Source organism: Oncorhynchus gorbuscha, linkage group LG05 (genome assembly GCF_021184085.1).
Source record: "Oncorhynchus gorbuscha isolate QuinsamMale2020 ecotype Even-year linkage group LG05, OgorEven_v1.0, whole genome shotgun sequence".
In the NCBI taxonomy this organism is placed as follows: Eukaryota; Metazoa; Chordata; class Actinopteri; order Salmoniformes; family Salmonidae; genus Oncorhynchus; species Oncorhynchus gorbuscha.
This window is the reverse complement of record NC_060177.1, coordinates 13,140,394-13,165,678: the sequence shown is the minus strand read 5'-3', so window position 1 is coordinate 13,165,678 and position 25,285 is coordinate 13,140,394. Positions and strand designations below refer to the sequence as shown.

Here is a 25,285-nt window from a genome sequence, read left to right as displayed (position 1 = left end):
AAAGAAGGGCCATATACAGAATGGTGTCGTCTGCGTAGAGGTGGATCAGAGAATCACCAGCAGCAAGAGCGACATCATTAATATATACAGAGAAAAGAGTCGGCCTGAGACTTGAACCCTGTGGCACCCCCATAGAGACTGACAGAGGTCCAGACAACAGGCCCTCCGATTTGACACACTGAACTCTATCTGAGAAGTAGTTGATGAAGCAGGCGAAGCAGTCATTAGAGGAACCAAGGCTGTTGAGTCTGCCGATAAGAATGTGGTGATTGACAGAGTCGAAAGCCTTGGCCAGGTCTATGAAGACGGCTGCACAGTACTGTCTTTTATCGATGCTGGTTATGATATAGTTTAGGACCTTGAGCGTGGCTGGGGTGCACCCATGACCTGCTCGGAAACTAGATTGCATAGTGGAGAAGGTACGGTGGGCCTACATGTGATCTGCATAACATTCATGCGACAAACCAATACCGATTGTACATACCTTTGTGTGCCTCCTCGTCAGTATACCTGCAGACACAGACACACACAAATAAATTGGCAGTTTAGTCATCTGCCCCCAATGCATCTATAGCTTTCAACATATTCTTACCTCTTTGTTGATTGACATCCACTGAATTGTGTCTATTTTCTGTTTTAGAACTAATTTTAAAAGCGAGAAAGTGCCAAACACAGCCATTTGCACAAATATGAAAAGATAGATAGTATCACCATAAAACAATATCAATTTAGATCATACAAGGGAGAAACCTTAAATTGAAGAGATCTTCCAAATGTTTAGTTAAGTGCCTGAACCTGCTGTTTTCTCAAATTCAAATCCAAATGTTTCTGTTGGGCAGAACCCCCAAGAACTACGGAGGTTCCTTGATGAACCCCACCTCCTATGGGGTTCTTGGAAGTAACTTTTGGGGGCATTTTTCAGTGCCAATAACCCTAAGGTTCTTCAACGAACTCTGAGGATCTTAGAAGAATCCTTGTTGAAGCCTTATGTACAGTATGTAACAGGTGCAACTTGTGCAAACAAGAAGTTCCTAAAAATACCCCTCAAGAAAACATGGGAGGAACAGAGAGGACAAGAAGAAGAGGTTGTTTGGGTAGATGTCGCTGAGCCAACCCAGGATATGATGATATAAAGATGTCATTGTTTGTGTTGTTGTTCTGTTCTTCTCCTTTATGGGGTAAAGGCCTACAACAGCAGTACCTTTCACACACATATCACCTAAAGTTTAAACCAATGTTCTGTACGTATGAGTACTATAAAGTAAAAATGTACTATAAATGTAAGTACTAGACATAATTTTTTCATTATCTTCCCCATAAAGATATATCCTAGAAATGATTTAGGTAAAAGTGAACTTGAGGGTATATGTCCATACCATGCAGCCAATCACAGTGTGTTTGGACAGGTCTCTGGTTCCTCCTCCACTGTCCATGTGTGACAGCTGTGACGGACTCCCCTGGACCTGTGAGCTGTCACAGAGGAAGAGGGGCATTGCTGAAATGCCAAAGCACTCGTTTCTTACCCTGTGGCCATTTTGAATGAACTCCAAGGCACTTATAAGCTCGATGATATACCACTGTTGAATATAACACTATCTGATGCCCCTCTTCAGACTGTGAACAATATCTCGAGGGACTTGTTGACGTGCTCCTCTTCTCTCTACTGTGTGGTATCACTGACAGAACACTTCAGCATAGATAATATGACACCCCTCCCAGGGACAATCCCTTTTAAACATTACACTACATTTGTCTGCTTTAATAACTGTTTATTTTGTCTTTGGAGATCAGAGTTACATGACCCCATCTCTCAGGTGTTATGATTCATAGTGTGGGATACACTATTATTTTAAACATGAATTTGGTTGGAGGAATGGTAACATATACAACGATTACTATTCCATTATTTGTTCATATAAATATGACTCTAACAATCCTTCTTTGAACTGCTGTGTTGAGCAAATGTACGTTATACTACCAGAATGAAATGAGCAATTCCAGTCAAAGATCATGTTTTTGTTGTTCACCTTCACTTCCTTGTGCATAAACTGACCCCCACTCCCCAAACTGACTTCCTTGGCTGTAGCCTACGTCTAAGAACAGTGTTTGAAAAGAAGAACAGACGTCTTTGAGGGGTGCCACTTTCTCGCCCATAACCCATACATAGTCTTATCAACAGTAAAATGTACTGGATCAGCGAATCGCCGAAGAGAGCCATAAAAAATGCAGGACCCGCGGAAGAGAGCAGCTGCCGTTGTTTCCCCCAAAAGTTTTTGGTATCCATGGGGATCTAGTAACTCCTCTGCTATAGTACATATTTGACAAGCTACAGTCGGCTCCAGCTTCACGTTCAGTGTGGTTCAGACGCGCGGAGATTCTCAGCGTTTTAACTCAGTTTGTTTTTTGTCAGTTGGTGAGGCCACCCCAACAACACAGCAGTCATGGACGCCATCAAGAAGAAGATGCAGATGCTTAAACTAGACAAGGAGAATGCCCTGGACAGAGCTGAGGGAGCTGAGGGAGACAAGAAGGAAGCGGAGGACAAGAGCAAACAGGTTGGCATCCATAGAGAAATCGGGTTCTGTCTTATTTCGCACGGGTGCCTTTGGCACTGTGCGTCAAATGTTTGGGCACCGAGTGCTTTGGAGCGTTCTCTCTCTCGATATGGATTCAATTAAGTCTCAGATGATGAGTATGAGGATCGGTATTGATTGTTGTATTTAATCGTATTAGGAATATATTTGTTTTTAGGGCGTGACAATATTTTATTATTGGACTCCAGGAAGTTTTAGAAAATATTTCCTGTTTGACCGATTCATTTATTATGCAGGATTAATCCTACTATAAACGAATATTCTTTGATCAGCGTTAGATTTTTTTTTAACCACAAATCATGAATAGCGTAGTCTATTGATTAAAGTATGCCACTCTAGTGTTGTGAGTGGATTGAATAAATTAAATGTAAATTATTGTACAAAGACAAAGATATAATGAAGCATTTGTAAGTGTTTACCTTCTGTCCATGACTCTTGGCTTTTGTTTTCTTCCTTTTTTTGTCTGTTTCTGGCTGTGCGTCCACACTGTTTATGGCACACCCCAATTGACTGATGATATTATCCACCAACTATCAGCTTGAGGATGACCTGGTAACGCTGCAGAAGAAGCTGAAAGGAACAGAGGATGAGTTGGACAAGTACTCTGAGTCTCTTAAGGATGCCCAGGAGAAACTTGAACTCGCCGAGAAGAAAGCCACAGACGTAAATTGGCATAAACCTGTCCGAAGTGTTAAAGTACTTTCAGGGGAACCACGAACAGTCTGCTAACATTGAACCTCAACATTTTTCATTCTAGGCCTAGTCATCATACATATATAAATATTAGTTAGGCTTATTTTATTGTTTCAGTTTGGAATAGCCTACATAATTGTTTATGGTTAATAGCTGCGTCTTCATTAGTAGACCAACTATAGGCCTAACAAATGTGCCTTGTGTGCCACCCTCCTCGAAGATGCAAGCAGAATGTTAAATTTAGCTGTGTACCCTGTTTGGTTAAAATAGGGCCCCGTTTAGAACTTCAGTTAAACGTTTGGTGGAAGTTTTTGAATATTTGAAATACCTTTAATTTAGATTTGTAGGTGTCATACATTATATTCCAGTCGTCAAATTAAAACGGTTCATTTTCCTTTTATTGAGAATGTTGTAGGGGACGCCAATAATTAAACGTTTGTTCTTATAGGACACATGCATCTTATTGTGTCAGTTTAGAAAGAACACCAAATTATCATAGTAATTATAGTAATTAAACAAAAATGGTACAAAAAATATTTTTTACTTTAAGTAACATATAGATCTATCATTATTATGAATTGGGATAATCATGTTACTTTTGTACTTACGTAATCGATTTTTATTTTGAAATACAATTAATATCTTTAAATACATTTTAAATGCTTATTTTAAAACGTTTATTATAGGTTAAATCCCCCCATAATAAGTGAATATCCCAGATATGATGCGCAATCACAGCACCACTAGCATCAGCCTGTAGGGGGAAGGGGGTTGGGGTGCTCTGAGCAGAGTGCCCCTTATAGGCAAATGGCCAATAAGTCATTATGACATAATCATATTATCTCACTATAATACAATACATAAAAACCTCTTTAATAAAATATTTTGGATATTTTGAGGCAATTTTGCGCAATGTATGAAATGTGTTACTTCCGGTGTCATTTAGCGCAAGTCCCAGCCTCCCCAGTAGCTGTAGGGAAAAAAAACACAGAGACGTGAGCAGATTTTCTCATCCCGGCATCGATGCGCGTTTCTGTCCCGAGAACCGTTAGAAAAAGACGTAGGCAATAGAAAATAGGCAGTAAACAAGCGAAATGGCCGGGCTAACGTCGTTGGAAGCTGTAAAAAGGAAAATTAAAGCATTACAAAAGCAGGCTGACGGTGCAGAAGAGTCGGCAGAGAGGCGGCAGAAGGATCTGGGTCTGGAGAGGGATGCGAGAGAATCCGTAAGCCCTGGCTAATAATTTAAGACAATTAGTCTGCAGCCTGCCTGACGACAGTATTAGTATAAATCTAATCAACACGCTTGGTAGAACGATAGACAGAATATAGATTATTTTACGGTACTAAAAAAAAATCAATATTTTGTCTGTCAATGTGATGTGCTAAAAGGATGGAGAAATGAGACAGTGAGAATCAATTTAATGGTACAACGTGCCAGGCAGGAAGGCTCCAAAATAAACACATTAGCTTAGGCTGCTGCAGTTTCAGCATGCTCTAGTCGATCATACACTAACATCCTACACCTCAGGTAGCTACATACATTTACATAATTGTTAGCTTATTATGTTTATATTGGTCAGTGCCTTTCCAAACATACCAATTAGACCTATATAAATGTATATTTTATACAATCTTGTCTATAGAATGTTATATATAATGCTGGAGATGAGCATGAAATTACAGGGTCTCTCGAGTGGTGCAGCGGTCTAAGGCACTGCATCTCAGTGTTAGAGGGGTCACTACAGACCCTGGTTCCATTCCAGGCTATATCCCCACCTGGCTGTGATTGGAAGTCTCATAGGGCGGCGCACAATTGGCCCAGCGTTGTCCGAGTTAGGGTTTGGTTGGGGTTGGAGTAGGAGTTGGTCATCATTGTAAATAAGAATTTGTTCTTAACTGACTTGCCTAGTTAAATGAAGGTTAAATAACCACAGTGTGGTCTGGGCCCTTATCCCTTTCTCACACATTTAAACCTTAATCCCAAATAGTGTTAAGAAGCCCCCCACAGAAGTGTCCAAATATGACCCCCAACCTCCTCCATTACACATCTCTCCAGATACTGTATTATGCAAGAAAGTGTGACTGTCTGAGTGTGCATCAGGTTGACATTGTGGTTTCCCCATGTTGTGCTCACTTAGGCCGAGGCTGATGTAGCTTCCCTGAACAGACGTATCCAACTGGTTGAGGAGGAGTTGGACCGTGCTCAGGAGCGTCTGGCCACAGCTCTGACCAAGCTGGAGGAGGCTGAGAAGGCTGCTGATGAGAGTGAGAGGTGAGCAGAGCAGAGACTCCGACTCTCTATCATACACTACACTCTTAGACAAAAAAGGTGCAATCTAGAACCAAAAATGGTTCTTTCAGCTGTCACCATAGGAGAAGCCTGTGAAGAACCACTTTTGTTTACGGGTAGAACCCTTTTGGGTTCCATGTAGAACCTTTTCCACAGAGGCCTCTACATGGAAGCCAAAAGAGTTCTACATGGAACCTAAAAGGGTTTTACCAGGAGTCAAAACACCCTTTTGATTCTCCTGTGGGGACACCCTTTGGAACCACTTCTTCTAGGAGTATAGACATCATCAGACCCGTCAGTCTGTCTCAAACACAGCCATCATCAGACCCGTCAGTCTGTCTCAAACACAGCCATCATCAGACCCGTCAGTCTGTCTCAAACACAGCCATCATCAGACCCGTCAGTCTGTCTCAAACACAGCCATCATCAGACCCGTCAGTCTGTCTCAAACACAGCCATCATCAGACCCGTCAGTCTGTCTCAAACACAGTCATCATCAGACCCGTCAGTCTGTCTCAAACACAGCCATCATCAGACCCGTCAGTCTGTCTCAAACACAGCCATCATCAGACCCGTCAGTCTGTCTCAAACACAGCCATCATCAGACCCGTCAGTCTGTCTCAAACACAGCCATCATCAGACCCGTCAGACCCGTCAGTCTGTCTCAAACACAGCCATCATCAGACCCGTCAGTCTGTCTCAAACACAGCCATCATCAGACCCGTCAGTCTGTCTCAAACACAGCCATCATCAGACCCGTCAGTCTGTCTCAAACACAGCCATCATCAGACCCGTCAGTCTGTCTCAAACACAGCCATCATCAGACCCGTCAGTCTGTCTCAAACACAGCCATCATCAGACCCGTCAGTCTGTCTCAAACACAGCCATCATCAGACCCGTCAGTCTGTCTCAAACACAGCCATCATCAGACCCGTCAGTCTGTCTCAAACACAGCCATCATCAGACCCGTCAGTCTGTCTCAAACACAGCCATCATCAGACCCGTCAGTCTGTCTCAAACACAGCCATCATCAGACCCAGTCAGTCTGTCTCAAACACAGCCATCATCAGACCCGTCAGTCTGTCTCAAACACAGCCATCATCAGACCCGTCAGTCTGTCTCAAACACAGCCATCATCAGACCCGTCAGTCTGTCTCAAACACAGCCATCATCAGACGTCAGTCTGTCTCAAACACAGCCATCATCAGACCCGTCAGTCTGTCTCAAACACAGCCATCATCAGACCCATCAGACCCGTCAGTCTGTCTCAAACACAGCCATCATCAGACCCGTCAGTCTGTCTCAAACACAGCCATCATCAGACCCGTCAGTCTGTCTCAAACACAGCCATCATCAGACCCGTCGTCAGTCTGTCTCAAACACAGCCATCATCAGACCCGTCAGTCTGTCTCAAACACAGCCATCATCAGACCCGTCAGTCTGTCTCAAACACAGCCATCATCAGACCCGTCAGTCTGTCTCAAACACAGCCATCATAAGACCCGTCAGTCTGTCTCAAACACAGCCATCATCAGACCCGTCAGTCTGTCTCAAACACAGCCAGCATCAGACCCGTCAGTCTGTCTCAAACACAGCCATCATCAGACCCGTCAGTCTGTCTCAAACACAGCCATCATCAGACCCGTGTCAGTCTGTCTCAAACACAGCCATCATCAGACCCGTCAGTCTGTCTCAAACACAGCCATCATCAGACCCGTCAGCCTGTCTCAAACACAGCCATCATCAGACCCGTCAGCCTGTCTCAAACACAGCCATCATCAGACCAGACCGTCAGTCTGTCTCAAACACAGCCATCATCAGACCCCATCAGTCTGTCTCAAACATAGTCATCATCAGACCCGTCAGTCTGTCTCAAACACAACCATCATCAGACCCGTCAGTCTGTCTCAAACACAGCCATCATCAGACCCGTCAGTCTGTCTCAAACACAGTCATCATCAGACCCGTCAGTCTGTCTCAAACACAGACATCATCAGACCCGTCAGCCTGTCTCAAACACAGCCATCATCAGACCCGTCAGTCTGTCTCAAACACAGCCATCATCAGACCCGTCAGTCTCTCAAACACAGTCATCATCAGACCCGTCAGTCTGTCTCAAACACAGTCTGTCTGTCTCAAACACAGCCATCATCAGACACAGTCATCATCAGACCAGTCTGTCTCAAACACAGTCATCATCAGACCCATATAGATGACATCAATCCACATGACCACAGTAATAATATTATCATTTCACTGTTAAAAGTGTTCAGTAGAGGATGCATTATAAAGGGATTGTATCATTTCAGCCAGTAGTTTTAGAAGAAGCCAAGCCATGCCAAAATGGATCCCCAAAATTGTGCACAATTGTGTACAACGACATCCATTTCTTATGATATGTTAAATCCTGCATTTTTTTTTACAATATTCTGCAATTCATATGATACAGTATGTTATGAATTCCAATAAGTACAATATTTGACAAATTTGTAAGTGCTTAAGATCAAGTTCAATCTCTTTAACTAGCACATTTATTGAGAAGAGTTCATGTAAAATATGCATAAGCACACTGTACCAGATTTATTGTGTTACAATAGACAAGTGCCAAATGTAGTTATGGCCCCCACAGTGTGTGGACTGTTGGGCTGCAGATTAATGTCCTCCTGTTCCTTTTAGTTGATCAACATTTTATTTCTTTAAAAACAAGACAACATGCAATGTCCTCCTATCCCTGACATATGTTCCCCCCGTTTATTCCGTCCTCCAGAGGCATGAAGGTGATTGAAAACAGAGCATCGAAGGATGAGGAGAAGATGGAGCTGCAGGAGATCCAGCTGAAGGAGGCCAAGCACATTGCTGAGGAGGCTGACAGGAAATACGAGGAGGTGAGTTCCCCAGCATTCCTTAGGCTGATACTTTATGATATACAGTACCTTCGGAAAGCATTCAGACCCCTTTACTTTTTCCTCATTTTGTTAAGTTACAGCCTTATTCTAAAATGGATTAAATAAAAATAAATCCTCATCAATCTACACACAATACCTCACAATGACAAAGAAAACAGGTTTTTATATATTTTTTTCCAATTTATTAAAGATAAAAAACAGAAATACCTTATGTACATAAGTATTCAAACCCTTTGCTATGAGACTCGAAATTGAACTCATGTGCATCCTGTTTCCATTGATCATCCTTGAGATGTTTCTATAACTTGATTGGAGTCACCTGTGGTAAATTCAATTGATTGGACATGATTAGGAAAGGCACACACCTGTCTATATAAGGTCCCACAGTTGACAGTGCATGTCAGTGAAAAAACCAAGCCATGAGGTCGAAGGAATTGTCTCTATAGCTCCGAGACAGGATTGTGTCGAGGCACAGATCTGTTGAATGATACCAAAAAAAATGTCTGCATTATTGACGGTCCCCAAGAACACCGTGTCCTCCATCATTCTTAAATGGAGGAAGTTTGGAACCACCAAGACTCTTCCTAGAGCTGGCCACCCGGCAAAACTGAGCAATCTGGGGAGAAGGGCCTTGGTCAGGGAGGTAACCAAGAACCCGATGATCACTCCGACAGAGCTCTAGAGGTCCTCTGTGAAAATGGGAGAACCTTCCAGAAGGATAACCATCTCTCCAGCACTCCACCAATCAGGCCTTTATGGTAGAGTGCCCAGACGGAAGCCACTCCTCAGTAAAAGGCACATGACAGCCCACTTGGGGTTGCCAAAAGGCACCTAAAGACTCAGACCATGAGAAACAAGATTCACTGGTCTGATGAATCCAAGATTGAACTCTTTGGCCTGAATGCCAAGTGTCACATCTGGAGGACACCTGGCACCATCCCTACGGTGAAGCATGGTGGTGGCAGCATCATGTTGTGGGGATGTTTTTCAGCAGCAGGGACTGGGAGACTAGTCAGGATCGAGGGAAAGATGAACAGAGCAAAGTACAGAGAGATACTGGATGAAAACCTGCTCCAGAGTGCTCAGGAACAAAGACTGGGGCGAAGGTTCACCTTCCAACAGGACAATGACCCTAAACACACAGCCAAGACAACGCAGAAGTGGCTTCGGGAAAAGTCTCAGAATGTCCTTGAAAAATTGAAGTAATAATAATAATAATAATATATGCCATTTAGCAGACGCTTTTATCCAAAGCGACTTACAGTCATGTGTGCATACATAGTGGTCTGAATACTTTCCGAAGGCACTGTACTTCTGAGGTGTGTGTGTGTGTGTGTGTGTGTGTGTGTGTGTGTGTGTGTGTGTGTGTGTGTGTGTGTGTGTGTGTGTGTGTGTGTGTGTGTGTGTGTGTGTGTGTGTGTGTGTGTGTGTGTGTGTGTGTGTGTGTGTGTGTGTGTGTGTGTGTGTGTGTGTGTGTGTGTGTGTGTGTGTGTGTGTGAACAGACAGCATATAGACCTGTACATGAAACTAAACATATTGATTGCTTGGTTCACCAATGTGGTATGGTGATGTGTTGTCCTATTATGGGTGAAAACAGGTCGCCCGTAAGCTGGTCATCATTGAGAGTGATCTGGAACGTACAGAGGAGCGCGCTGAGCTCTCTGAAGGGTAAAAACTTTGGAACCAACCACAAAATACAGCACAATTTACTGCTTTGGAGACAACCTGCTGTTACTCTTATTGTGTGCTTATTGCCCTGTTATAACTCTTGTTTCTTTCCCCCGTCGGTCCTCCGATTGCATTCGTTCTTTCTCCTCCTCTGCTCCTTCAAACATACATAAAACACCAGCAAATGTGCTGAGCTTGAGGAAGAGTTGAAGACTGTCACAAACAACCTGAAGTCTCTTGAGGCTCAGGCAGAGAAGGTAGGTGTCTGTTTAGACGAATGCATCTCTTCTCAGGTCGTTGCAGTCACTTATATCCCCATTGCCTGCTAGTATAGCCATAGAGATAAAGGGAGGTAACTCTATTGAGTAGGCCCACTCATTTATGCCTGTTATCCCTTGAACCAGTTCATGTCGGTAGTGCTGTGATGATGACTCTCTGACCTGCGCTCCACTATGTCACTACAGTACTCACAGAAGGAGGACAAGTACGAGGAGGAGATCAAGGTTCTCACAGACAAGCTAAAGGAGGTGAGTTCCTTTTAGCATTAGCAAATTAGCCCCTGTTTCCATTCACTTTACCATTAGCTAAAGTGGGACATTAGCGTTAGCATGTTAGCCACTAGATCTTCTGTAAAGTGGGACCATAGAAAGGGTGGAGAACACTAGACATTGTATTATATATCTATGTTGGAACATGTTTTGGCGTGGTGAGGATGGGAGACACTCATCACATCTTGTCTTCCTCTTGTGCCACAGGCTGAGACCCGTGCTGAGTTCGCTGAGAGGTCCGTGGCCAAGCTTGAGAAGACCATTGATGATCTGGAGGGTATGGACCTTTTTTTCTTTCATTTCATATATTGTGAAGCATTTTCTATGTGAGAATCTGAGGTAAGTTGTATAGTAAAACAGGACATACAGTGGGGAGAACAAGTGTTTGATACACTGCCGATTTTGCAGGCTTTCCTACTTACAAAGCATGTAGAGGTCTGAGATCAGGTGGGCTTCTTAAAGAAAAACGAACAGGTCTGTGAGAGCTGGAATTCTTACTGGTTGGTAGGTGATCAAATACTTATGTCATACAATAAAATGCAAATTAATTACTTAAAAATCATACAATGTGATTTTCTGGATTTTTGTTTTAGATTCCGTCTCTCAAGTTGAAGTGTACCTATGATAAAACATTACTGACCTCTACATGCTTTGTAAGTAGGAAACACTGCCGATTTTGCAGGTTATCAAATACTTGTCCTCCCCACTGTATACAGTTCCTTCAGAAAGTATTCACAACCCGTTGTATTGTGTTACAGCCTGAATTTAAAATGGATTACATTTTGTCACTGGCTTACACACAATATCCCATAATATCAGAGGAATTATGTTTTTAGAAATGTTTACAAATTCATTTATAAAATGAAACGTTGAAATGTCTTGAGTCAATAAGTATTCAACCTCTTTGTTATGACAAGCATAAACAGGTTGAAGAGTAAAAGTTTGCTTAGCAAGCCACATAATAAGTTGCATGGGCACACTCTGTGTGCAATAATAGTGTTTAAAATGATTTCTGAATGACTACCTCATTCATCTCTGTACTCCACACATAAAATTATCTGTAAGTTCCCTCAGTCGATCAGTGAATATCAAACACAGATTCAACCACAAAGACCAGGGAGGTTTTCCAATTTCTTGCAAAGAAGGGCTCCTATTGGTAGATGGGTAAAAAAAACACATGCATTGAATAACACTTTGAGCATGGTGAAGTTATTAACAATACACTTTGGATGGTGCATCAATATACCCAGTCACTACAAAGATTCCTAACTCAGTTGCCGGAAAGAAGGGAAACCGCTCAGGGATTTCACCATGAGGCCAGTGGTGACATTAAAACAGTGAGGGTTTAATGGCTATGATGGGAGAAAACTGACGATGAATCAATAACATTGTAGTTACTTCACAATACTAACCTAAAGGACAGAGTGAAAAGGAAGCCTGTACAGAATTAAAATATTTAAAAAATGCATCCTGTTTTCAATAAAAAAGTATGGCAAAGAAATTAACTCTATTTCATGAATACAAAGTGTTATGTTTGGGGCAAATCCAACACATGGTGGCTGCATCATGGTATGGGTATGCTTGTCATCTGCAAGGACTCGGGAGATTTTTAGGATAAAAATAAACAAAATAGAGCAAAGCGAAGGCAAAATCCTAGAGGAAAACCTGGGAGACAAATTCACCTTTAAGCAGGACAATAACCTGAAACACAAGGCCAAATATCCACTGGAGTTGCTCATCAAGATGCCATTGAATGTTCCTGAATGGCCTAGTTACAGTTTGGTTTGAAAATCTATGGCAAGATTTGAAAATGGCTGTCTAGCAATGATCAATAACCAACTTGACAGAGCTTGAAGAATTTTAAAAAGAGTCATGTGCAAATCTGGTCAAGTCTAAACTTTCATCACCCCCTCTGTGGTGTCATCAGATAATGTATCATTCTACACAGTCAGTTCTGTGCTAGGCAGACTAGGTCAGTGCCACAGGTGACATTATGCAGACCCACAGTCAGTATTTGTTATGCTAGTGCAGGCCAGGGAAAGAAATGTCTCATTATTATCTTATTGGTGTGACTGTGATGCTGTGGAATTACAAAGCATTCACAATGGAGCTCTATATAATTTGGTTGGAGACCATGTTGTCATTTCCTTCTGGAAAAGAAAGCAGCGACACACTATACCACTCTGATGTAATATGTATTAATTAGATACAAACATTTCAACAACAAGCTGCCTTCATCAAGGTTTCAGTTAGTCATTTCCTGATTGGTCTAAACCATCTAACAGGGCATTAGTGGCCTGTGCACATCCTATTGTTCCCTTATTCTTTTTTGGTTTGACATTCTATTTTATTGATTTGTTCTCTGACAATCCATAGTTTTTTCCTACCTTTTCCCCTCCTTTCTTTGCTCTGTCATCTCTGTTGTTGTCCCCAACCTCCTTCATTATCACCCCATCGACGTCATCTCCTCCACCTCTCCTCCTCCTCCACTCCACCCATAATAGATGAGTTGTATGCACAGAAGCTAAAGTACAAGGCCATCAGCGAGGAGCTGGACCACGCCCTCAACGACATGACCTCCATGTAATCTATCACCTGCTTGTGTCTGCTTGTGCGTTGTGCGTAGGTCTCACCCACTCACAATTGTTTTTCTACCGTATAACTCCCTCTAGTGGTATATTGTTTTCTATGTTTCATCTCTTTGGATTTTTCCACTCACATTTTAGTTTCAGTGCCTACTAATCTGACTCACTTTACGCTTCTGCCATGCAACAGCAAATAGCTTTTGCCTTTTGTAGTTAACTAGTGGCTTTTTTGTTAGGCTGAGAAAACGATATAGAATCTAACATGCATTGTACAATTAAAGTTTTTACATGCTTTTAGAAACATCTAAATTGAACTTCCAGAATAGTGTACCGCTGTGGTTTCCACCCTGCATGTCATATCAGTCACGTGCCTTTCTACGATTTGTCCCCCCAACACGTTCTGTTTTTCCTCCCATTCTTTTCCAGTTAAATTGTTTACATCATTTCACAACCATCACAGACGGTGGTTGAGAGGCCTCTCTCTACTACAACTATGTGGCAGTATCGCCCAACATCCTGTCCCCTATGTCTCCACGTCTCTTCTCTACCACAGCACCACCGCACACTGGGCCTCTGCTGCTGCTGCCATCCTATAGACCACCTTTTGTACAGAACCCTGACTCATTTTGCTTTCTGTAAAATAAACTTTACATCCATCCATGTCAGCCGTCCTTACCCTTCAAATCTGTAGTTCTTAATTTCCTTCATTTCATTTCCTGTCTTTAAATGTTTCTTTGTTTATTTTATTACTGAGCAGCTTTGAATAAAACCGAAAGCTCCTCTTCACAAACATATGTTTTTTGTTTTTGATTTGATTTCCATCACAGCTTCGTGGTACTATGGTAGTAGTATGAACAAAACATGTGCTTACATTTGGACAAAAGCACATCCACAGAGCGTATTTAAAAAATAAAGTATACAGGTGTTTATTGACAGGGATAGGCAAGAAATTAAGAGTGAGAGAGATGGATCAAAAATATTGTGTAGAGGTGTGGTGGGATTTGACCCCACTCAGGCGGTGGATTGTGTAAGTGCAGAGGGCTGCGGACATAACCTCTCTACCAACCTCAGACATGGTTTCAACTTCTTTAACCAGCCGAGTAATTGACATGGATTGATCAGAAACTGAAAATGTATCTGTTTCAGTATCCTCAGCATTCCTGATGGTCACACTTTGCTTCATGTTCAAAGCCAAAAGATAATAGTGACGTGTAACATTGGGGATATTCTGTAAACATATAATTCAGTCATTTCACAGTCACACCACCTCCACATTGAGGTGAGGGAGCCATTTCTTAGTTTGCATATAGATGTGACCATTTAGGCAGAGGGTAGAAAACAATGGTATGTGTTGTGTGTGCTGTTGTGGCATCTTTCTGTACTAACACACGTTGTTCTCTCTATTCTATTTTCTCTTAACCTGCTTTCTGACTGCAAAGACCCTCTGTACCGGCAGCTTGAGAAAAATCATCTTCTTTCCAATGAACTGAGAGTGGTGTTAAATCAGGATTAAACTATTACTGGATGTGTTGTGAAATTAGCACTGTGCTCAAATTAGAAGAAAAAAAATTAAAATACCCTTATTGTCTTGGCATGTCATTGGCCGTAGACATTTGTCTGATGCTGTGATGGAAATATAGGCTAATGTGTGTTTCTGACACAAACCTAAAAGTGAGGCAAAGACAAAAACATATACATATTGGATAATATTTATTGGGAACAATTAATTGGACTGTAGTTAATGCGGAGCATCAGAGAAATGAAATGCATGTTCACATTGCAGGTGAAGAGGGCAGGTTTTACAGACTCACAGATGGATTTCAGCGCAGGCCTATTTTAGTTTAGTTAACCAACATCTGGAATTGTTATTTCATGAACAGCAATTTGATTTAGATAACATAAACTGGATCACTGTCTATAAGTCTATGACTGAAAGATCGTCCATTGTACAGGAGTAATTCTGGGCATGACCTGGGTCTGTGAAACTGAGCCATAATGTATGATAAGGCTTGATATGAGTGTGCATTATAACAATATCTACTGACTGTGGTTGACTAAGGATATACACAGGGACCACCTTTTAATGTTTTAACTATAACAATCTTCATTCAATATTATTGGGTCTGTGAAACTCTTGGTTAAGTCATTTTCATTGTGGTCAAAAATTATAGTCTGCAGGCTTCATTTTTATGTTGCACACATAGTGATGAATTGAACATGTTTAATGGTACTGTATATTGACAGACAAACTCTATCAGGCTAATGATTAGAACTTTGACATGTGTCAAATGTTGGATCAAACACCCATGAACCTCAATAACATGCAACAACATGGTCCATTATCACACAAGACTGCACCGCTCACCTACTGTGACCTGGTCCAGCATTACACCATGATCACACCAACACTCACCTGCTGTGACCTGGTCCAGCATTACACCATGATCACACCAACACTCACCTGCTGTGACCTGGTCCAGCATTACACCATGATCACACCAACACTCACCTACTGTGACCTGGTCCAGCATTACACCATGATCACACCAACACTCACCTGCTGTGATCTGGTCCAGCATTACACCATGATCACACCAACACTCACCTACTGTGACCTGGTCCAGCATTACACCATGATCACACCAACACTCACCTACTGTGACCTGGTCCAGCATTACACCATGATCACACCAACACTCACCTGCTGTGACCTGGTCCAGCATTACACCATGATCACACCAACACTCACCTGCTGTGACCTGGTCCAGCATTACACCATGATCACACCAACACTCACCTACTGTGACCTGGTCCAGCATTACACCATGATCACACCAACACTCACCTGCTGTGACCTGGTCCAGCATTACACCATGATCACACCAACACTCACCTGCTGTGACCTGGTCCAGCATTACACCATGATCACACTTTGTGGACACTCACCTGCTGTGACCTGATCCAGCATTACACCATGATCACACCAACACTCACCTGCTGTGACCTGGTCCAGCATTACACCATGATCACACCAACACTCACCTGCTGTGACCTGGTCCAGCATTACACCATGATCACACCAACACTCACCTGCTGTGACCTGGTCCAGCATTACACCATGATCACACCAACACTCACCTGCTGTGACCTGGTCCAGCATTACACCATGATCACACCAACACTCACCTGCTGTGACCTGGTCCAGCACTACACCAACACTCACCTGCTGTGACCTGGTCCAGCATTACACCATGATCACACCAACACTCACCTGGTTTAACATGGAGGGCTCCTCCTGCCCTTTTGTGGAGATCTCTGTTCTTGACTGATTTCTCAGCTCTCAGAGGGGCTGAGAAAACAAACCCAATGGACTTCAAATGGATGTTAGCTAGACAGCAAAGCAGACATATGGCCGAGCAGTCACTTGTCTCATATACCATTTATTTTTGTATGTTAAAGTGAGATTTAATTGACAAAATGTGCACGTGATTTATTCAAGCTATTATAATGGACAGGATTACTCTTGACCAATTAAGCCATAACCACCAGGTTTAACATTTGTACTTTTTTATTCTGCTTTTGTAACTTGTTATTTTAGTTATATATTGTCCATGTTTCTTTATGTACATGTTTCATATGTATGTGCTGGTGCCTCAGTGATATACAGTACACTTATATTTAAAAGAAAGTAAGCATGTGCAAGAAAGTAAGCATGTGCAATATGTACCTCCAGCATCTAGCGAGGCTGGAGGTACAGTATGTTCATTTAATCTCATATAGATCGACCTAGATCATTTCATGTCCGGTGTCACTACCACAGGAATGTTTTTGTTGTTGTCAAATATCATACATGTTTGATTTGATGGTGTCTCTTGTTCATTTTATTATATGAATGTAATATATAAATAAAAACCCACCATCACATTTATGAAGTGTCACTTTCAGAAAACATGTTGACATCTGTAATCTGTGCTATTATTTGACAGTGTTTAGAAATGTTTAGACATGCATCCCATTTCTGAACTTTTTCCACTAATTGGTCTTTTGGCCAATTAGACAAACTTTTTTTTGCCCCAAAAAATCTGAAATAGGTTGCGTGTGTAAACACAGTCTAATACTACTTACAAAACATATAATCATTATAATCAACCAAGGTGGTACCACCTTGAATTGACCCATTGAATTAAAAAAATGATATTTCCAGGACAATGCATAGCCTACTATTTTTGTGTTATTTTGCAGTGATATAGAAACAAAACAAATTTTTATTTTTATTTGGAGTGATAAAATAGTGTTTTTTATGAGGATAATTCTTTCTCAAATGCCAATGCACTGAAAATGTAAACCATGAATATATGACACACACACACACATATATATATATATATACACACACATGTTATGTGGTGAAAGGACAACAACCTCTCCAGACAAAGGAGATGATTGTGGACTACAGGAAAAGGAGGACCGAGTACTGTAGTAGAGCAGGTTGAGAGCTAGTTCCTTGGTGTCCACATCGTCAACAAACTAACATGGTCCAAGCACACCAAGACAGTCATGAAGAGGGCACGACAAAACCTATTCCCCCTCAGGAGACTGAAAATATTTGGCATGGGTCCTCAGATCCTCAAAAGGTTTTACAGCTACACCATCGAGAGCATCCTGACGGGTTGCATCACTACCTGGTATGGCAACTGCTCGGCCTCCAACCGCAAAGCACTACAGAGGGTAGTGTGTACGGCCCAGTACATCCATACGTAGAATGTATGCACGCATGACTGTAAGTCGCTTTGGATAAAAAGCGTCTGCTAAATGGCATATATTATTATTATTATTTACATCCCCGGGGCCAAGCTTCCTGCCATCCAGGACCTCTATACCAGGTGGTGTCAGAGGAAGGCTCTACAGAGGGTAGTGTGTACGGCCCAGTACATCCCCGGGGCCAAGCTTCCTGCCATCCAGGACATCTATACCAGGTGGTGTCAGAGGAAGGCTCTACAGAGGGTAGTGTGTACGGCCCAGTACATCCCCGGGGCCAAGCTTCTTGCCATCCAGGACATCTATACCAGGTGGTGTCAGAGGAAGGCCCTAAAAATGGCCAAAGACTCCAGCCACCCTAGTCGTAAACGGTTCTCTCTGCTACCACACAGCAAGCAAGCGGTACCCGGAGGGTCAAGTCTAGGTCCAAGAGGCTTCTAAACAGCTTCTACCACTAAGCCATAAGACTCCTGAACATCTAATCAAATGGCTAACCAGACTATTTGCATTGTTGGTCTTGGGCTTGTAAGTAAGCATTTCACTGTAAGATCTATTATACCTGTTGTTTTCGGCGCATGGACAAATAACGTTTGATTTGATTTATACATACGAGGCAGATAAAGTGTACTCGCCACTAGGTGGCAGTAATTGTGTACTTTCTCCCGAAAACTGCTTTCGATATTTAGCTATGCAATTTGCATTAGTGAAAGGTCAAAAGACAAATCCGTCGCTAGCTGCCAAGATCTTGCGAAGGAAATATGGATGGAAATAAAGACTTTTCTGGCGTTTCGGATGAATGCACGGCAGAATACATTCTCAGTAATGTGGCAGAAGTAGTGGAGAGAATTTTGATGTTTGTACCAACCAAATCCCTGCTCCAAATTGCTTGGTAAGTGACTAGCTAGCTAGCTAACGTTAGGTAGCTAGCTAGATTAGCAACTGTCCGTGCTATCGGGGCACAGTGGGACGTCCCCCCCCCCCCTGTAAGGGTAGGGTTTCGGGGGGGTGGGGTTAGGGATGTCCCAATGATTCTGGATAACACTGACCGATTAGCCACAGTCAGCTAGCTAACGTTAGCGAGCAGTGTTTTATCAACAATGGCAATGCACGTTTCAAGTTCTAAACAGGACTGAAACTGAATATATGTAGCTAACTAGCAATATACACCAAATGTGTCTGTTAGCTGTATACGTTTTGCTTGCCATGTGAAACTAGCATACGTTGGCTAGCTAGTTAACAGGTAGCACAACAGTATTTTAGTAATAATCTTGTATTACAGATGTGTTTGACAGCTAAATTAGCTAGCTAAGAAATGCTTGGAATCTAGCTAACGTTAGCTAGTTATCCATAGACTGGTCGTAGGTATCATGTTCTTTTAAACAATTTCCTTGTCATGCCAGGATGAGTGAGAGCTAACACTGTCTTCCTTATTGTGCAGTGTTTGCAGACTGTGGATGAACTGTGCACGGAGAGTACTGAGGGTCCAGCAGAAGTTGACGTGGGTGTCTGCCTCTGGACCGTCCAACTATGACGGCCATGCTCTCTGCCACAGCCTGGCTGAAGAAGTGGAGGTCAGTTTGACTACTGAAAATACACAAATTACAACAGGGTCTCTTTCAGGAGATCGTTCATGAATTGTTGATAGAAGTGTCATGAATAGAGCTGACATGATTGCATGCCAGAGAGTAGTATCTCGTGAACAGACTACATAAACATAAATGGTCCTGTAGATCTGTCTTTATACTATGAGCTCTGATTGATAACAAGCAGAAGTAGTTCCAGTTTTCGTCACTGGATTTATATTTGGACAAATCAAGATTTCGCAGGTGTTACCATATTTTCTCATTTTGGAATGGGAGGGGACATCTGGCCCATACATTTACCCATAACATGCAAAGAGTGGATCTCCTCAATCCGGTTCCACTCCTCATTCTAGCATCTCATCTCTTAACATGTACAGACCCAGAACTTAATCGAGCATCTGACCAATTACGCCAGACTTTAGTTCTGGGTTAACTGAGATTAGCCAGAGGCATGCTTGTTCGACATTATGCATATGTATCTGTATTCTGTTGCAACAGTCCTACAAGTAGGCTAGTAGAACACAGTAAAGTTATAGCCTGGCTCCTACAGTGGAAGACAGTCTGTGTGCAGTATGTGGAGTCTGACATGATTGGAAACTGTAGAAACACCTCTCTCTTAATGTTTGCAGAATGTATACCTGCTGCCCAAAACAGTCTTGGTTATGGTGGACAGCGAGACCTTCAGTGGACAAGACTCTTCCTACAAGCAGAAAAAGGGTAAGACGTAACATGTACATTTACTACTCTGTAGTAAAGCACACTAATAATGCTGGGCCGAGAAGTAAAAAGTACTGTGGCCTCTTATCTACTAGCTAACTTCCATTTAGTTTATGTTACTAAACATGTGGTAAGTTATTAAAAGTTGAAGGCTAAGTTGTGAAACCTGCTGCTTATATTAAGAGTCCCAGTCAGTAACAATCTAATTGTAAGGCATGTTCTAACCTGTATCCCATCTTGCAGCACGCAAGACCCACCACAGTCCAGACTCAGTGGAGGAACTGAACAGGCTGTTCCCCAATGGATGTGACATCATGGCCATCACCACGCCTGGTGTTGTTTGTAAGAACCACAGTATTTTCATATTTCCATTCCTAATGACCAGAACACCTTGTGGTAACTAAAACCATGTTTTATAATATGTTATAACACATAATTCTTACAACACTAACCACTCATAGCTAGCTCTTGTGCCATAATTCATGACACAGGCTGCTGCCGGTGCATGACATTCAGGTCCTTTCCTCTTTGATGCGTGTTGTGCATTTTCATCTACCAGTTTTTGAATGTTCACCAGCTCACTTAAGCGTATCACAGAGGAATGTGTCACCTGTCAACAGGGGATGGTCCACATTAATCTCCCCCTGCCTTATTAACATGGGGTGCTCTGCTTTGGAGCTGGGAAGAGAAGCATGGCAACTAGCATGGCGACTAGATATGTCGATTGATAACCTAGTATTCCTGACAACAGGATTTGTGCTCTGTATTCCTCTATATAATCACTAAGCTGGAGAGAAGTGACACTCCATCAACCAACTATGCAGATAGTGTTTTTGCTCGTGAACTGAAAATCTAGCTAGGTATTACTGATGTGTTAAATAGTGTTATGCCACGTAGATTAAGTGCTTAAGACAACCAGAGAAGTGGAACACCATGCAATATGTTAAAATGCAATTACTGTTAGCTAGCTAACTACTTTAAATGTATATCATACCGGTGATACATTTTCCAATATAAGGAAAAGGACATTGGTTGACATTATGATTTGTCCTTCTGCCTTTTCCCACAGTAACCCTGAAGAAGGCATTTGCCAAAATGTATATATTTTTTTTAAGCAAACTTCCAATGTCCTCCCAAGAGTTGCTGCTGAGTCTCTCTTCATCTTCCCCCACAGTAACTCCCAGTGGCTCCCACTCGGGTCCACCGAAGGAGTTCCAAGAAGGAGAAGCTGGCTATGCTATCATGTTCCCTAGGATGGAGGGAGTGGACATCCGCCCCTTTCACTTCTGCAAACGCACCATCTCAGAGTCACACCTGGAGGAAGCAGGTTGGTGAGACCGAGTTGAAGTTATGATGACCAGTTCAGAAATATACTTTTCTCCGCTCTGCCACATAGGGGTACCACAGTCAACCATTAAGCTGGTCAGTGCAGGTCTTGTTCTAGCCCAATACAAACCCTGCAGTGTAAAGTTGATACTAGGATTAGTATATGAGTGTGTGATAAATACCAATATTTACAGAAAAGAGATGGCAACAAACATTTCTACAGTATGCTAAACACATCCTTGGCTTTAGCCAACGGTCCACCATGATATGATTCCATCTCTGACCCCTCTCTGTTGTCGTCCTGTCCCCTCAGGGCTGGTGAATAACCCTGATCTGCGTGTGGTGCTGCTGTTTGGCTATGAAGCCTACAAACCCGGAGCAGCCCGCTTCCTTAACCAGGTCCTGGAGCCTTTGGCACGCAGCAAGGCTCTCATCGCTGGGGGCCATGTGGAGAATGTCTTCTCCCCTGAAAGAGAGTGGTGAGTACCTGAGTGATCTGTAACATGTACTGTTCTTTTCAATGCTGAGAAGGGTCAGGAGTTCTCAAACATGAGTCTGGGGTCTTATTTATTGCGACTTCCTAGTAATCTACCAAGTGGCAAAACAACATATTTTTTAAGGTAGTGGTGGTCCTCAGCTGGAGCCTCATCATATTCAGAGGGCACTGACATGAAAAGTTTGGGAATCCCTACTCTTCCTATGCAGCTGTGACTTTGTTTTTGTCTGTCCCGTGATGGTTCTCTGTAACTGTTGCTGGGGCTGGTGCGGTGGTGTAGGTCTGGCCCTGAGTCGTCCCGGGGTTTGGGTTTAGCTTATAGTATTACTATATAGTTATGTGACAGTGGTCTGTCTTTCTCCGTAGCTGTGGCCGGGGGTCGTACGGCGTGGTGGGTCTGGCTCTGAGCGGTCCAAGGATCCAGGGGGCCAGTGTTCTCCTGGAGCAGGACGTGAGCAGCCCCAAGGCAGCCGAGGCCACCATTCGGAGACTGAAAGCCGCCAACCTCCCAGAGAGGAACACCCTGGGCTTCATGTTTGCCTGCGTGGGCCGCGGACACAACTATTACAACAACCAACGTAACGTGGAGGCAGACACCTTCCGCAAGGTGTTCCCCAACATCCCACTGTTTGGCTTCTTTGGTAATGGGGAGATTGGGTGTGATCGTATCGTGAAGGAGGACTATACTCTGTGTGACACGGATACGGACAGTCTGCAGCATGGATACACCACTGTTATGACCCTAGTTCACCTTGGCTGAGGGGTGGATGGTCATATTTACATTCAAACTACAGTTCGTTTTGTTCACTTCAGGTTCCTATTGATTAGGTACGAAACAGAAGAAAACCGGAAGAAGCAGAGAGGTACTATCATAACTGGTCCAATAAGAAACACCTATTTTACGTTGCAAAATGTTTTGAAATGGCGTGGCCTAATGAATACAGCCCTGGTGTCTAGTTCAGAAGACTGTCTGTGCACGTAACAATCAGGATCAACAACATTTTGTTTGAAGTGGCTTACAACATGTACATGTCTTTCTTTTTGTTGTGTTCAACTTTTCCCAATGTAAAGTTTTAACTTTGTACATTTTTAGGGGAAATGCAATGTTTTATCTGCCGCAATAGAGGTAAATAGTTACTTGATCCTGCATTGATCAGTTTGAAACTTGAATAGGAAATATTGCTGATATGTTAGTGAGTTTAACAAGGTGCTGATGGGAATCAGAGAAGAAAATACTGTCCCTTCATCTCAGTCTTCTGTTACAAAATCATACAGTGGACTTCCCCATTTAAAACACATATATATTATCCTGAATTACTCACCAACTGTTACGCTCATATTCAAAACAAAGAACTGAAACTAACTAACTAATCTTGACCAGATGGTTTCTTACACCTTATAGTGAAGAGTTACTGACACTTCATGTCCAATTAACAAATCTAATTGTTATTAATTATTATAAATAATTATTGAGATTACCGATCAGGCACATTTTAGTTAAGAAGATAAGGAAAGTAACATGTTTTGAACCTTCTGAGAAAAACTCAGTTTGTCTTGATTTCAATGTTTTCTCCTGTATGTGCTTTGACACATGCCCCTCTTTTAGTGTTATATGGAGAAACTCTTTTTGAATTGCAATTAAATCAAGGCCTGTTCCTTCTACCTTTATAAGACTATTTCACACACTGGGCAATTCCACGATAGCAGAGTGAGGCTGAGACTCCGATTTTTCACTTGAAATTTTATGTCAAACAGAAAGCAATGATTGCAAAGTTAAACCAACCATACAACTCTATGGATAAGGATGACTTTTATAAAGACATTTACTTGAAGAACAGAACAGTGCACAGTGAAAAGTGGGGCGGCAGGTAGCCTAGTGGTTCGAGCGTTGGGCCAGTAACTGAAAGATTGCTAGATCGAATCCCTGAGCTGACAAGGTAAAAATGTGTCGTTCTGCCCCTGAACAAGGCACGAGGCCGTCATTGTAAATAAGAATTTGTTCTTAACTGACGTGCCTAGTTTAAAAAATTGTTTTAAGATGAAGTCTTTGGTAACAGAATAAGGGTTTTTGCTGTTATTGTGGAATTGCCTCACTAGCTTCTATTTACTCAAATGGATTCTGTGGTTTAGACAAAATCTTTCTCTCTGTGTTGTTCTTCATATTTGTTGCTTCATTGGAACTGATGGTTTTAAAATGTGTTATTTTACGTGTTCCACTCCCAAACAGGGTATTCCAGCCATTATATGATTGTGTGATAAACATACCATGTACAAACAGTTTTGTAGTTGGGATTTTGTACAATATTCTGCTTCATTTATTGAATTTACGAACATATTATAATTCTGAAGACATTCTTGATTACAGTATTTGTTTTGTTTATGGGGTATGAAGGTATGAACACATGAGAAATGTTTAGGAAGTTGAAAACAGTTCTTTGGAGATGAATGTGCAATTTTACCAACCTATATGTTTGGCTAAATGGTTTTGATTGCATCGTTTTTTTTATTTAGAATAAGCTATTTTAAGGTATAACTTTTCAGTATAGCCTGATACTCTGTAATGGGGGAAATGTAAGATCACTGTTCATAGTTTTCTGTGACCTAACTTTTTCCAAATAATACTGTACACTCAACAGAGGTTTTCATCTGGATAAAAGCGTCTGCTAAATGGCATATATTATTATTATAACAAACTTTTTTTTTATAGCAGACATATTTTAGGAACATGCATCTTTGTTACCTTATACACTTTCATTATGTTCATTAGACAACACAGTAATGTTACCACACAACCATTCTGTGTAGAGCTAATGGGATTATTTTAAAGTGGTTCTTTAAATCGTTTTCCCTGGAATTAATATGATGCGCAATATGATGAGCAAAATGTTTAAGGTTACAAGCACTTTTCAACAATGTGTGCCAAATGTTTGATTTATTTCCAATTCAATACATTTAAATAAAGGACTGCCATTGAAATGTCTCTTCACTCTCTTGCTTTCTCTAGGTTTAGGTATCCTGATTTATCATAATGGAGAAAAAATGTGCATCTAATTATTTTCAGAACATCTTCCAATATCATATTCTACAACCAATGTACTCATATTAACATTTAAGTGA

At 42.0% G+C, this 25,285-nt stretch overlaps 2 protein-coding genes across 8 annotated transcripts; both read left to right on the top strand.

Moving 5' to 3' along the window:
• Window positions 1–2,196: 2,196 nt before the first annotated feature.
• On the top strand, window positions 2,197–16,219 carry LOC124035538 (tropomyosin alpha-1 chain-like). 7 transcript variants are annotated; one of them, XM_046348996.1, is made up of 10 exons: window positions 2,203–2,555; window positions 3,132–3,257; window positions 5,429–5,562; window positions 8,348–8,465; window positions 10,085–10,155; window positions 10,337–10,412; window positions 10,620–10,682; window positions 10,911–10,980; window positions 13,208–13,314; window positions 13,715–13,733. In XM_046348996.1, the coding sequence occupies exons 1-9, from the start codon at window positions 2,442–2,444 to the stop codon at window positions 13,288–13,290; spliced, it is 855 nt and encodes a 284-aa protein (XP_046204952.1). In that variant the 5' UTR covers window positions 2,203–2,441; the 3' UTR covers window positions 13,291–13,314; window positions 13,715–13,733. The 7 variants fall into 7 exon arrangements, with proteins under 7 accessions (XP_046204951.1, XP_046204954.1, XP_046204952.1 ...); XM_046348997.1 differs by having other exon boundaries at window positions 2,206–2,555; window positions 13,208–13,286; window positions 13,715–13,849; XM_046348995.1 differs by lacking the exon at window positions 13,208–13,314 and having other exon boundaries at window positions 2,197–2,555; window positions 13,715–13,948.
• Window positions 16,220–18,735: 2,516 nt separating this feature from the next.
• LOC124035010 (F-box only protein 22-like) lies at window positions 18,736–25,148 on the top strand. Its single transcript, XM_046348401.1, has 7 exons — window positions 18,736–18,935; window positions 19,485–19,617; window positions 20,259–20,346; window positions 20,590–20,688; window positions 21,521–21,673; window positions 21,986–22,151; window positions 22,535–25,148. The coding sequence occupies exons 1-7, from the start codon at window positions 18,805–18,807 to the stop codon at window positions 22,926–22,928; spliced, it is 1,164 nt and encodes a 387-aa protein (XP_046204357.1). The 5' UTR covers window positions 18,736–18,804; the 3' UTR covers window positions 22,929–25,148.
• The last annotated feature ends 137 nt before the right edge of the window (window positions 25,149–25,285 follow it).